We start from the raw sequence: 11,636 nt of genomic DNA on the forward strand, positions 1-11,636 counted from the left end.
GTACTATTTTCAGTCAGTGGAAAGATTTTTTTTGTCCATGTAAAGTGTGTTTTGATTATCGACATTATAGTTTTCCTCTGCTTTAGCTATTTTTACACACATAGCTTTATTTGTCTGTGATCCTCCCAGGCAACTATGGGCTTCTGGAACTCAGGGACTGCTGTAAGTGCCTAGAGGGTCCAAACGAAAATGCAGACTCCACCACTTCTTAGTTCTGTGACTTTGGGGACGCTGTTCGGCTTCTTTGTGCCATATAAAAAGGGTCAAGACAGAATGATGAAAACATGTACTTTTGTAGCCTCTTTTAAGTCAGTGTGGGCACAGATATCCTGAATAGTTAGAGAAGATGTAAGCTTCCAATACCTGTTCTTATTTTAACTTAAAATGTTAGATCCTTAGCAGTTACTCTTTTTCACTAATTGCCTGTGGACCATTTAGAAGATAAGTTCTTATAATTTAAGTGATGGTGAGTATACATCTTTTCTTGTTTTTTTATAGTAAGGAGCTGTGGCCTGTAATGGATAAGTGGATAAAATACAGAAAAGGACATGCAAACATTGCATATATTCCTGATATTATTATAGCATCAATACTGAGGCTCATTGGTGAGTTGTCTGTTTTATTGATCATTTTTATTGTAACTGATGATATCCTGGTCAGCGCATAAGTGTATAATAATATGTGATGACTTCAAAACTTCACCGTAATGACTGATTTCACAACTGTCAGAGTAGAGACTTTTGTGCTTAATTTCCTCCTTTCTCTTTCTTTATAAATTAGTGTTTTATCCACTTTTGTCAAAGATTAAGATTTTTTTACATTAGTACATTTTATTTATAATTGAACTTGTGCATCTCAGATGCTAATATCAATACACACACACACACACTAGGCTATATGAATTGCAATATTCCTGAAACTTTTGTTACTATATCGGCAAATTTGCATTCCTTTCTGTGTGTACTTCACATGCAGATGTAGCAACATTGTGTTAAGTAAAATATATAAAATGGTTAAAGACAAAAACCTGGTTACCAGGTAGACACTTAATTTCACTGGAAATAACCAAAAATACACTTGGAGTCAAGTTACTAAATAAGAGTGTGAGAACCAAATGATTGCAAAAGACTATATAAGAATTCAGAAGAGATATATGAAAAGTTAAACAGAGGCACAGAAGTGGAAATAAATTACCTATGCCCAGTGGGACACAGTCCCTAAACTGTTTTGCTGAGTTCCTCAGCTCAGGATATCCTCAATAACAATTTCTGTCATAGATGCAAAGCAGTAGGGAACACAGAAGGGCTAGTAGTGGACATTCCAATTTTAATAGCAGCTTCTCTTAGGAATTCAAGAACAATTTATTCATACTTTGGACTCATTCTAAATTATGAAATCGTTTTGAGAATCTAAAAACTTAGAGATGTTTTAATTTTAATTCTATAAATATATTTATGTTGACCTAGATGAAGTATCTATGGAATTTTCCAAGGAATGTAATATTTTCAAAGTCACACTTTAAAATATGATAATGTTTGCTGTTTATTTTGGAGTGGTTGTGTTTCTGTATTTAACTGTAGTTACTGGTTGTAACTAGAGAGGAAGTAAGAATGAAGATTGTATTTTTTGTGGTCACCGGCCGCATACCACAGTGGAAACGGCCCCTTGATGTTTATAGAGAAGGGTCAGCCGTACATGAGGTTCTTTTTAGTGACTTGCCCAGTGCCTCTTCCAATTAGCTTATATCAGTCATCTGGAGTTACCAAATTTGGTTCGTCATTCAAATTGCTTGAGAAGCTTTATTTAAAATACAGATTCTCAGGCTCCATTCTGTGACGTTCAGATAGGATTAGTTTAGAGTTGTGTCTGCAAAGCCGTGTAGGAGTGCCAACGATAAAGTGGGTTTGGAAAAGGTAATGATTGCCTTAAGTGAGATAGCACATACACTCATATGCTGTATGCATATGTGATGGTGGTCCCTTAAGATTATAATACCATATTTTTACTGTATTTTTCCTGTGTGTGGATGTGTTTAGATATAAAAATACTTACCATTGTGTTACAGTTACCTACAGTATTCAGTACATAACATGCTGTATAGGTTTGTAGCCTAGGAGCAATAGGCTGTACACTATAGCCTAGGTTTATAATAGGCTGTACCATCTAGGTTTGTGTAAGTGTGCTCTGTGGTGTTCACAGGAGACAAAATTGCCTAATGATGCATTTCTCAGAATGCATCCCCGTTGCTAAGCAACGCATAAGGGTACTTAATTTTGGTTAGATGTCATAAAACTCTTTCAAACAAAACTGTACAAGATTATAGAAGTACTTTCAAATATATACCCTAAAATTAACCCATATGTGAATTAATAAGAATGTATTAATAGTTTAAAAACAATGTATAATTATAGGGAGAAAACATGACTTGTAATTTTTGTCAGATTAAAGCTAGTTTGTACTTTAAGTCTTTAAAATTCTGGCTGTTAAGAAATAGACAATTTATGACTATTTGAGAATACATATTATTTAGAGTAATATGTGTATGTTTATATCAGTGATATGTTATATATTTATAATACAATTATATATTATAACACAATTATATATTATGGAGAATAAGAATAATATATAATTAATAAGGCATAATTGGCAATACCATATAATAGGATAATATAGAAATAGAGAAATACAGTTCAAAGGATGGGTAATTAGAGAAAAAGTACAACGTGGAAAATAAAAGCAAATTCAGGAAGATAAATCCTATTTGGGTCTGCTGATAGAGCTGGCATGCATGAGCAAGACAGGCCTGGAGAGGCTAGGGCACGTGGGGCTGACCTGTGGGGATGGCCAGTGCTAGAGAGCAGCTCAGCTCTACCCCACTCAGCCTGTTGGTCCTTTTGGTGCTGCAGTACCATGCGTTGATGCCAGCCCAGAGCCCAGAAGTTGCTGGGCGGTGAGGGCAATAGTGCAGGCTGAGGGGTAAGGAGTTAAGGGCTGTTTTTAAGAAGAAACTCTGTTAGTGTACTTTCTCACCATTTCTGAAGCTGGCCTTCACTGAAGAATTGATAAATAAAAAATTAAGTTGGTAAGCCATGATTTAACCGAAATCCCACACCAATCACTCATAAAACAGGGGAATTGTCTTTATTCTTGATTTAAAATTTGCAAGGTCCTGTAAAGAGGTTTTTACTCCATGGAAAATAAAACAGGCTTTCTGTCAATACAATTTAATATTATCTAATGTTAGATTGAGATATGAACATTGCTATTAGCAATTGGTCATATATGATTATTAAATGGGGTTTACTGTGACCTACCTTAACAATAATATATTAAAGACCATTTTGTGGAATGCTTGAATTGCTTTAGATGCATAGAAATATGGAAGAGTGATAGAACCGGATCTAATCTTTGCACTCCTCATTTCTTGGCAGAATTGAGGCCGAGAAAGGTTAAGCCCTTGTTTGAGGCCACTCAGTGGGAAGGTAGCAGAGCAAGGATAATTTGTCCACCACTGGATTCAGCAGAGCATAAAGCTGTGTAATACCATGTTTTTTCCTGAATCCTGAATGATACGGCGTACTGGGTATTAACTGGAACCTAGAAGCTAGGAAAACTGTCTCACATGTAGGTCAGACTGAAGTAGCCATTACTTGTTGATTTCTAGCCATTCTCTTGCCAGGTTTTTCAACTCTTTTTTTTTTTTTTTTTTTAAATTGCCTCAACTTACCCCTTCCTTAGCATATTTGCATCTAAAATCTTGAATGGAAGTCCTAGGATCTTTATCTTGGGCTTAGTTCTGCCCTGTAGACTCATCTTAGGAGGTTGTCCTCTCCTCTGGCTTTGTGACTGTGCTGTGGAGTGCATTGTCATTGACATTGAAAGTAGCTCCACATTTCTTACTTGTATTCTAATACAGCTGAATGGTCCTGGACTCCCTCACATACCTTCTGTAGGGACTTTTCTTCCCATCATTTAACCAATTTGTTATCTTTGTCAAGTCACTATGTATTGAGTCTTTTTTCCCAAATCATTTACCCCAGACTCATAATTTCCTCTTATTTTACTCCTGATAGCTCCATTAATTTAAATAGCTTATAAAACCCAATTTCATTATGTACTTTTCATTGAAAGAAAGGGAGCCATTGTAACATGATCGTGTATTATCTGAGAATAAATGCACATCCTGTGGCTGAATGACCCCATAGCTGTGTTAGGCACACACCCCTTTCTCTGCTATTAGTTATGCATCTAATGCCCTTGGTAGATTGTTTCAGAGGACAGATCCAGTGGCATACAGTTAGCAGTTTGATCTAATTGCAAAGATATATACATATATATGTAAATTTTTGAGACAGGGTCTCATTCTGATGCCCAGGCTAGAGTACATCACAGCTTACTGCAACCTCAAACTCCTGGGCTCAACAGATCCTCCTGCCTCAACCTCCCAAGTAGCTGGAACTATAGGTGTACCACCATGCCCTACTAATTTTTTTTTTAGAGACAGGTCTCGCTGCATTGCTCAGGCTGGTCTCAAATTCCTGGACTCAAGCAATCCTCCCACTTTGGCCTCTTAAAGTGCTAGGATTACAGGCATGAGCCACTGTGCTTGGCCCAAAGAGATATTTAAAAGTGGTCAGTAACCTAAAATTTCTGATCTCTGAAGTAAATTACTTTTCAATTCCCTAGGATGCCTAGGAATTATTCAAGTATATAAAATGTCATCATAGATATTCCTAATTCCTAATCCTAATATTGTTTGATCAGTAATTATTTACTGTATATCTGCTAAATATCATAATAGGGTATGTGTAACCAGTACTGTTAGTTCCTATAGTTGATACAAAGTAATAGAAGTTACTTAAATGCTGTATGCCTCAGTTTCTTCATATTTAAAATAGAAAGGAGGCTCATGTACTGGGTTCACATATAAACCCATGGGATATAGTATTGAGAGAGAATAAGATGTTGGTAGAAAAACCCAAACTCTCTAAAATAATTTCAAGAGATTTATTCTGAGCTGAATGTGTGTGACCTTGGCACAGGGAAACATGCCCTCAGGAGGTCTTGAGAAAATGCACCTGAAGCTACCAGGTAACAGTTTGGTTTTATACATTCATGGAGACGGGAATTGCAGGTAAAACCGGAAATCAGTACATGGAAGGTGTACAGTTGGTTCAGCCTGAAAAGGCAGGACATCTTCAATCTGGGGGCTTACAGGTCATAGGTGGGTTTTAGGTATTCTTTAATTGGTAATTATTTGAAAGAGTTGAGCTTTGTCTACAGATGTGGAGTCAATAGAAAGGAATGCTTGAGTTAAGATAAAGGGGTCTTCTATTTGTTATCTTTTGCTATACTGGAATGAAGTTGGAAAGTAAACCACATTATACTGGCTTAATAAAACCTGTTTAGTGAGCTTTTATTGTTTGTAGTCCTGACTCACGAGGCCTCTTAAAAAGGAATTTGGGCAAGAGAAAAAAGGTCAGAGGTCCGTCAGTGAACACAGAGCAATGAGCATACAATATAATATTATCATGAAAGTGCATCCAAGATATGTTCCAGAGTCCTCCCCCTATATAAAAGAAGATGAGGGCTTTGCCTTGATGGAAGGAACAGGGATTCCACCTTGGAGCGAGCTTACATCCATGGGAGAACCACTGGACTAAAGGAAGGCTCCAAACATGAGGGGACTGGGTGACTGATGCCAATGCTGCCCTGCTTGCCTTAGCCTTCAGTAGATTTAGCTGCCCTGTGATCTCTTTGGTTCTCATACCTTTTGGTCTCAGGACCCCTATATACTGTTAATCATTATTAAGAACTCTTGAAGAACTTTTGTTACTCCAGGTTACATCAATATTTATTATATTTTATTTAAATAAGAAACTAAGAAATTTTAAAAATATTTAGTTATTCATTTAAAATTAATAATACTCTCATTAACATAAATGACATTTTTAATGAAAAGTAACTACTATTTCCAAAACAAACAAAAAATAATGAAAATGACATTGCCTTGTTGTTGCAAGCCTCTTTACTATCTCGTTTGATAGAAGACAGCTGATTTTTCATTATCTGTTCTGCATTCAGTGTCTTGCAATATGTTGTTTTGGTTGAATATATGAAAAAATCCATCCTCATACAAATATGTAGTTGGTAAAGGGAAGAGTATTTTCATAGCCCTTTCAAATAATTATGGATGTTCTCCTGTGATACTACAGTAAAACTCAACAAGTAGTAATTTCTCGAAGCTTAGTTGCAGTGTGAAATCTGAAACCTTATCAGTGAGCTTTTTGTACTCCGTTATACTAAAATCCCTTGGTCTAGTTTGCATGTTGAAGGGATCCTTTTGCCCATATATGATTTTGTAACCTTCATTGTTCACTTGGAAAATAAGAGATTCACACAGATCTTCCAAATGTCTGCAATAGCCCCCAAAACACAGTATCGCCAATCTCATCACAGAAAAGTCTTAAGCATTGGAAAGTTGTGAAGCTCAGGGTTACTGGTGGAAGTTGTTCCATAATTCTAATTGCCTTAAAGGCTCAGATTTTATCATTGACCATAATGATAAATTTCTTTGACGTTACAGGCTCACTTTGTTCATTTTTGAGAAAATGTCTGCTTCATTCCAAATACTCGTAGTTTGTCAGTTCTTTCAATCAAAAGTGTTGTTCCATGGGGAAAGCACCTGGTTTCATTCACAACACAACAGTTCCACAAATGCTTTTCTTCACCACAGCCAGTATGTGGGGTGCAGGGGAGAGCTGCATGTGTACTTCCTGGCTGTCTACAGAACGTTGCAGAGTTCTGTGTTTGGGGGCCTAGATTTAGTGAGAACAGTTGTGACTGCCTCATCAAGGACATTCTTAAGTGAAATTCCCCTTCTTGACTGTGGGCGCTTGGTGATGAAGAATGGCTGCTGTCCAGTGAGCTGCCACTATCTTGATACGTGTTCAGGGTCCAGTCATTTGATCTGCTGTTGCTTTTGCGCCATCAGCCCACACCTTGGCGCTGAGAAGAAGGCACGTAACTTCTCAGCATTGTTCTGAAATAGTTCTGACTCTGAGGACTCCAGATTGTCTGTGGACCACACTTGAGAACTGCTGCTCTTTATTATCACAGCAGCTGCCAAAGTGTTAGAACCAAAAATGCATATTTTGATTGGACCACTGTCTTCTGTTTGATCTATGAGCCTATTAGCCATTTCACAGTAGCCCTACATTCCTTCTGGATTCCATTGATGACCTCGTAACTTAGCTGGGAAAGCAACACATTGTATATCATCACATACGTGTGAATAAAAGAAGAGATTGGGCATTTTGATCGCCTCCTGTAAGACAGTGGTGCTTTAAATTATGAAAAGTTAATCAACGTTTAACCAAAGACTGTTTACATTTTGTTTTATTGTGTTTCCCCTAGGTCGTTTAGGCCAATTGGGTTTGAAGGAAGGATTTCCATCTGCTGTGAAAAATATTAGTTCAGTTATTGGTATGTTTATACAGCATGCTCAGGATGAAGGTAAAACTCTTATTTGTTAAAATTACTTGTGAATCACTTGTGTTCCCTTATTAAACCATTTTTGGAATCCTTACTACATGCTGTGCTCTGTGCTGCTCTTGCTGCCTTGTAGACTGGGGCATATTTGCACAAACATTTTCAGCATTAGTATTTGAATGTGTGCCTGGATTTTGTGTGTTTGTTTATTTAAATGGCAGTAATTCGCCCTGTTGGGCAGTGCTTCTCTAAGGAAGAGGGAACTCTCTTCTCCCCCTGGTGCTAACATTCTGTCTCAGAAACTGTGCCATGTGATTCCCAAAGAGTGATTTAACCTGGGCTCTCTGCGAGGCCTGCTGTGTACCGATGGCCAGATGAAACCACATGTGCAAAGCAGGGATGCACAGTGAGGTTCCAGGTATCACTGAGTACTTAGCATCTGGAGAGAACTTGGAAGCCTGGAAACTTTGTGAGCAAGTCTTCATGGCAAGATTTCTGTTACATTTACATTTTGTACAGCATGTAATTTTATGTCTCATTCTGTTGTGGGAAAACCTTAACTCAAAGAAACCCTTTATAAGTGATGAATCTAGTTTCTGTTTTGAATGTTGTATAATCAAGGAATAATGTAGTTAAGCAACATCCTATCAGAAATGTACAAAGTGACATCAACCGCATGACACCCAAGATAATCTTAACACGGTAGATATTTTGTCTTCAGTTTTCAGTGGGAGACTTGGTGTGTTGAGCTTAATGAGCACAGCCTTTCTTGTCAAGGGGCCTTCTCTGAAGTACCTTCTTTGACTTTAGGATAGCTGCTGAAGTGATGCATATTTCTTCCATGTGAAAGTGTACTCCTTTACCATTTAGATTGCATACTGACATAAAAGATAGTAGCTGGAATAATGGCTAATGGGTTGTCTTGCCAACAGATAACTTGTTCTGTTGCTGGGGCAGGTATAACATAGAAGCGAGGAGCATGAGGAAAGAGGAGAAGCTGACATTGGGACCTGCTGTGGTTAGACACTGTGCTTGGCACTGCCCCACAGCACAGCAGGGTCCCCAGGACAACCCTCTGAGGTGAATGGGCATCTCCCTTATTTTACACCTGAGGAAATTAAAGCCCAGAGAGCAGAGTAATTTGCAGAAGGTGAGGCAGCACCACCCCAGCAGTTAGCCCTCATCTGTCGGACTCCAGCCAGAGCCCTGCTCTTTAAACAGTGCCTCGTGCTCCTGTTTATTCAGATTGTCTTTTTAATTTTTTATGCTTTTACTGTTAAACACTTTTTTGAGTTGTGGCTTTACTATGTGCTATGCTCTATTGCTTCTCTCATTGCGTATAGATTAGGTAGAAAAGTAATTTTAAAAGCTACAATACTGCCTGCATTTTCAGCATTGACATTTGAAGTGTGAGCTTTGTGTTGGGTTTGTTTGTTTGAAATAGTACTAGTTTACCCATTTGGAGAAAACTGAAATACAGATTGAGTATTCCTTATCTGAAATCGGAAGTGTTTAGGATTTTGGATTTTTTAGGATTTTGGAATATTTGTGAGTATCTGTAATCTGAAAATCTAAAATTCAAAATGCTCCAGTGAGCATTTCCTTTGAGCATCATGGTGATGCTCAAAAAGTTTTGGATTTTGGATTTTTTGGACTCAACCTGTATTATAGTTAATAATAAATTTTAACTAAATAACTACTACATTATTTAACCTAAATTATTTAGATAAATTAAGCTTTAACTAAATAAACTTATCTTAAAGGAGAGCTGTAATAATATACTGTAATTTATAACCTAGCTATAATCTAGAATCATATATTGTATCTAGTATGTGAAACTGTGGTACAAAGATAGTTTTTTATTTTATCTGATTTCATTATTTTTTATTTCCAAAGTCCATTTATAAATACTTCAAGTGGACATTTAATAGAGTCATGTATTTGATGAATTTTTTTAAATTTGTAGACAGGTCTTGAATTTTTTTATTGTGAGTGTTATTTAATTTTCATTGCTGGCAGAAGCAGAAATGATTCTGTATTTGGATAGTATTTCAGTAGATGACATTATTAAAATTTTGAGCAATAGACATTTTCTTGGATTATAACTGATATAAAATTTCTTTTCAGATATACCATGGGGCATACAGTTAGCAGCCGTATATGCTCTTTGTGACTTGAGTCCCAGCAATCCAGCAGAAATTTCCAAGATTCTGGAAGCTTGGCAGAGAGAGGCCTCCAAGAGCGTTCCGTCTGCCATCCGCAGCTGCCTGGAAGAAGTCAGTGCGCTGAGTGCAGAGGGGCTTGGCTGACGCAGCAAGGCCACTGTGGCTAGAGAAGTGCCTTGACACATTTTGAATATAGGTAGATTGATCAGCTTTCAGATACAAAGGAGGGCTTAAAGAAGACACAAAATAGATAAACTGACGAGAGGCTCTCCTTATCGTTTGGCAAGGAGACAGGAGAAACAAACAGTTGCACAGTTGTTTTTCCCTAAATCACATACATTTCACTTAAGGCTATTGTGATCATGTGACATATGGATTGTATTATTGTGTCTTGGTCAAACAACAAAAACTTGAATTTAGCCCTTTTTTTGCTGCAGAAAGTGTCCTTTTAGTGGCTTTTTAAAATTGAGTGGCATTTTATAATGAACTTACCAATATAAAAACATCATTCGGGCCGGGTGAGGCGGCTCACGCCTATAATCCTGGCACTCTGGGAGGCCGAGGCGGGTGGATCGCTCGAGGTCAGGAGTTCGAGACCAGCCTGAGCAAGAGCGAGACCCCATCTCTACTAAAAATAGAAAGAAATTATCTGGCCAACTAAAAATATATATAGAAAAAATTAACCGGGCATGGTGGCGCATGCCTGTAGTCCCAGCTACTCGGGAGGCTGAGGCAGGAGGATCGCTTAAGCCCAGGGGTTTGAGGTTGCTGTGAGCTAGGCTGATGCCACGGCACTCACTCTAGCCCAGGCAACAAAGTGAGACTCTGTCTCAAAAAAAAAAAAAAAAAAAAAAAAAATCATTCGGTTCCTGAGCTGTTTTTGGACTTGTGCTCGAATGGGTGACTAGGAAAAAGTAAATTGGCAAAACAAAGACCTAAAGAGTTTTCCACTTCTTAGCTGGAAATGGGCTACAAAAGTTTTCTCAAGATGGTAGTACATAATTGATCAGAGTAAAACATGGAGAGCCCTTAGCAGAAACTCACTTTAATGCATTTTCTTTATATCTCTAAAGTTCCTTACAAATATTTAACTATATATCAGGAAGAGGAGAACTGACGAGTAGAAGTCCCCTTGCAGGTCTGTGTATCAGTGTCATGTCTATGAGTGATTCAGAGGTGACCGCAGGGAGAGCTCTGTGTGCTGTGTACATACGGACAGTGCTATGATGTGTCTCACATTTGATGATATTCCACTTTCGGAATTTTAGTATTTGTATATAGAACATGGGTTTAATAACTCACCGTGGTTCTGATTTGTCTTATATTCATCATTTCTTAAAACTCTTGTATGTGTTTTTTATAATAAAAAATAAAAGTAAGCCATGCATGTTAATTGTTCTGATTAGTAAAGAGTGACACTAGGCCTCACTTCTGCTCTACCAAAGATGGAGAACATACTCTAACCAAAGATAGGAGAAAGGCCATTCCTGAGGACACTGGCTTTCTGGTGACATAAACATATTTAACGATATTGCATTGCCAGTATTTATCCAGTTTTGAGAGTTCACTGAGATGCTCTTTAGTGATACCAGATACCATATGGATTTTTTGTTTAATTACAATTTGACAGCTATTTTGTTACACCTTCCTTATGTTTTCTTAAGTAACTGTAACACCTATAACAAACATAATTGAAATTTATAAATAACACTGCCCTTTTGGAAGTGTTCTGTTGGTATAATCATTCTTTCTACCAATATATATTGGGCATATTCTCTCTTGGCGCCTTGCTGGGAAGAGCTGAACAGCAGGGCATTTAGGAGCCAAATTCTCAAAGAGCTGCGATGGATGGGTAGAGGAAAATCCTAAACAAGTAATCACCCAACAAATGCAACAGTTATAAGTTGAAGTAACTGCAGTGAGGAAATCATGTAGGTTTGCAGTAGAGAACACCAGGGAGACTCCTCTTTCTGTGTA

The 11,636-nt window shown here is 37.6% G+C and overlaps 1 protein-coding gene across 2 annotated transcripts in view; it reads left to right on the forward strand.

Moving 5' to 3' along the window:
* The window catches only part of ICE1 (interactor of little elongation complex ELL subunit 1), a 64,482-nt gene extending 54,225 nt beyond the window's left edge, over positions 1–10,257 (forward strand). For both annotated transcript variants that reach the window (XM_045565699.1, XM_045565700.1), the window contains 3 exons: positions 499–605; positions 7,420–7,518; positions 9,622–10,257. In XM_045565699.1, coding sequence (XP_045421655.1) covers positions 499–605; positions 7,420–7,518; positions 9,622–9,803 — 388 coding nt within the window. In that variant the 3' untranslated portion in view covers positions 9,804–10,257. The remainder of the gene's footprint in view (positions 1–498; positions 606–7,419; positions 7,519–9,621) is intronic.
* The last annotated feature ends 1,379 nt before the right edge of the window (positions 10,258–11,636 follow it).

This window comes from Lemur catta, chromosome 12 (genome assembly GCF_020740605.2).
Source record: "Lemur catta isolate mLemCat1 chromosome 12, mLemCat1.pri, whole genome shotgun sequence".
Lineage (NCBI taxonomy): Eukaryota > Metazoa > Chordata > Mammalia > Primates > Lemuridae > Lemur > Lemur catta.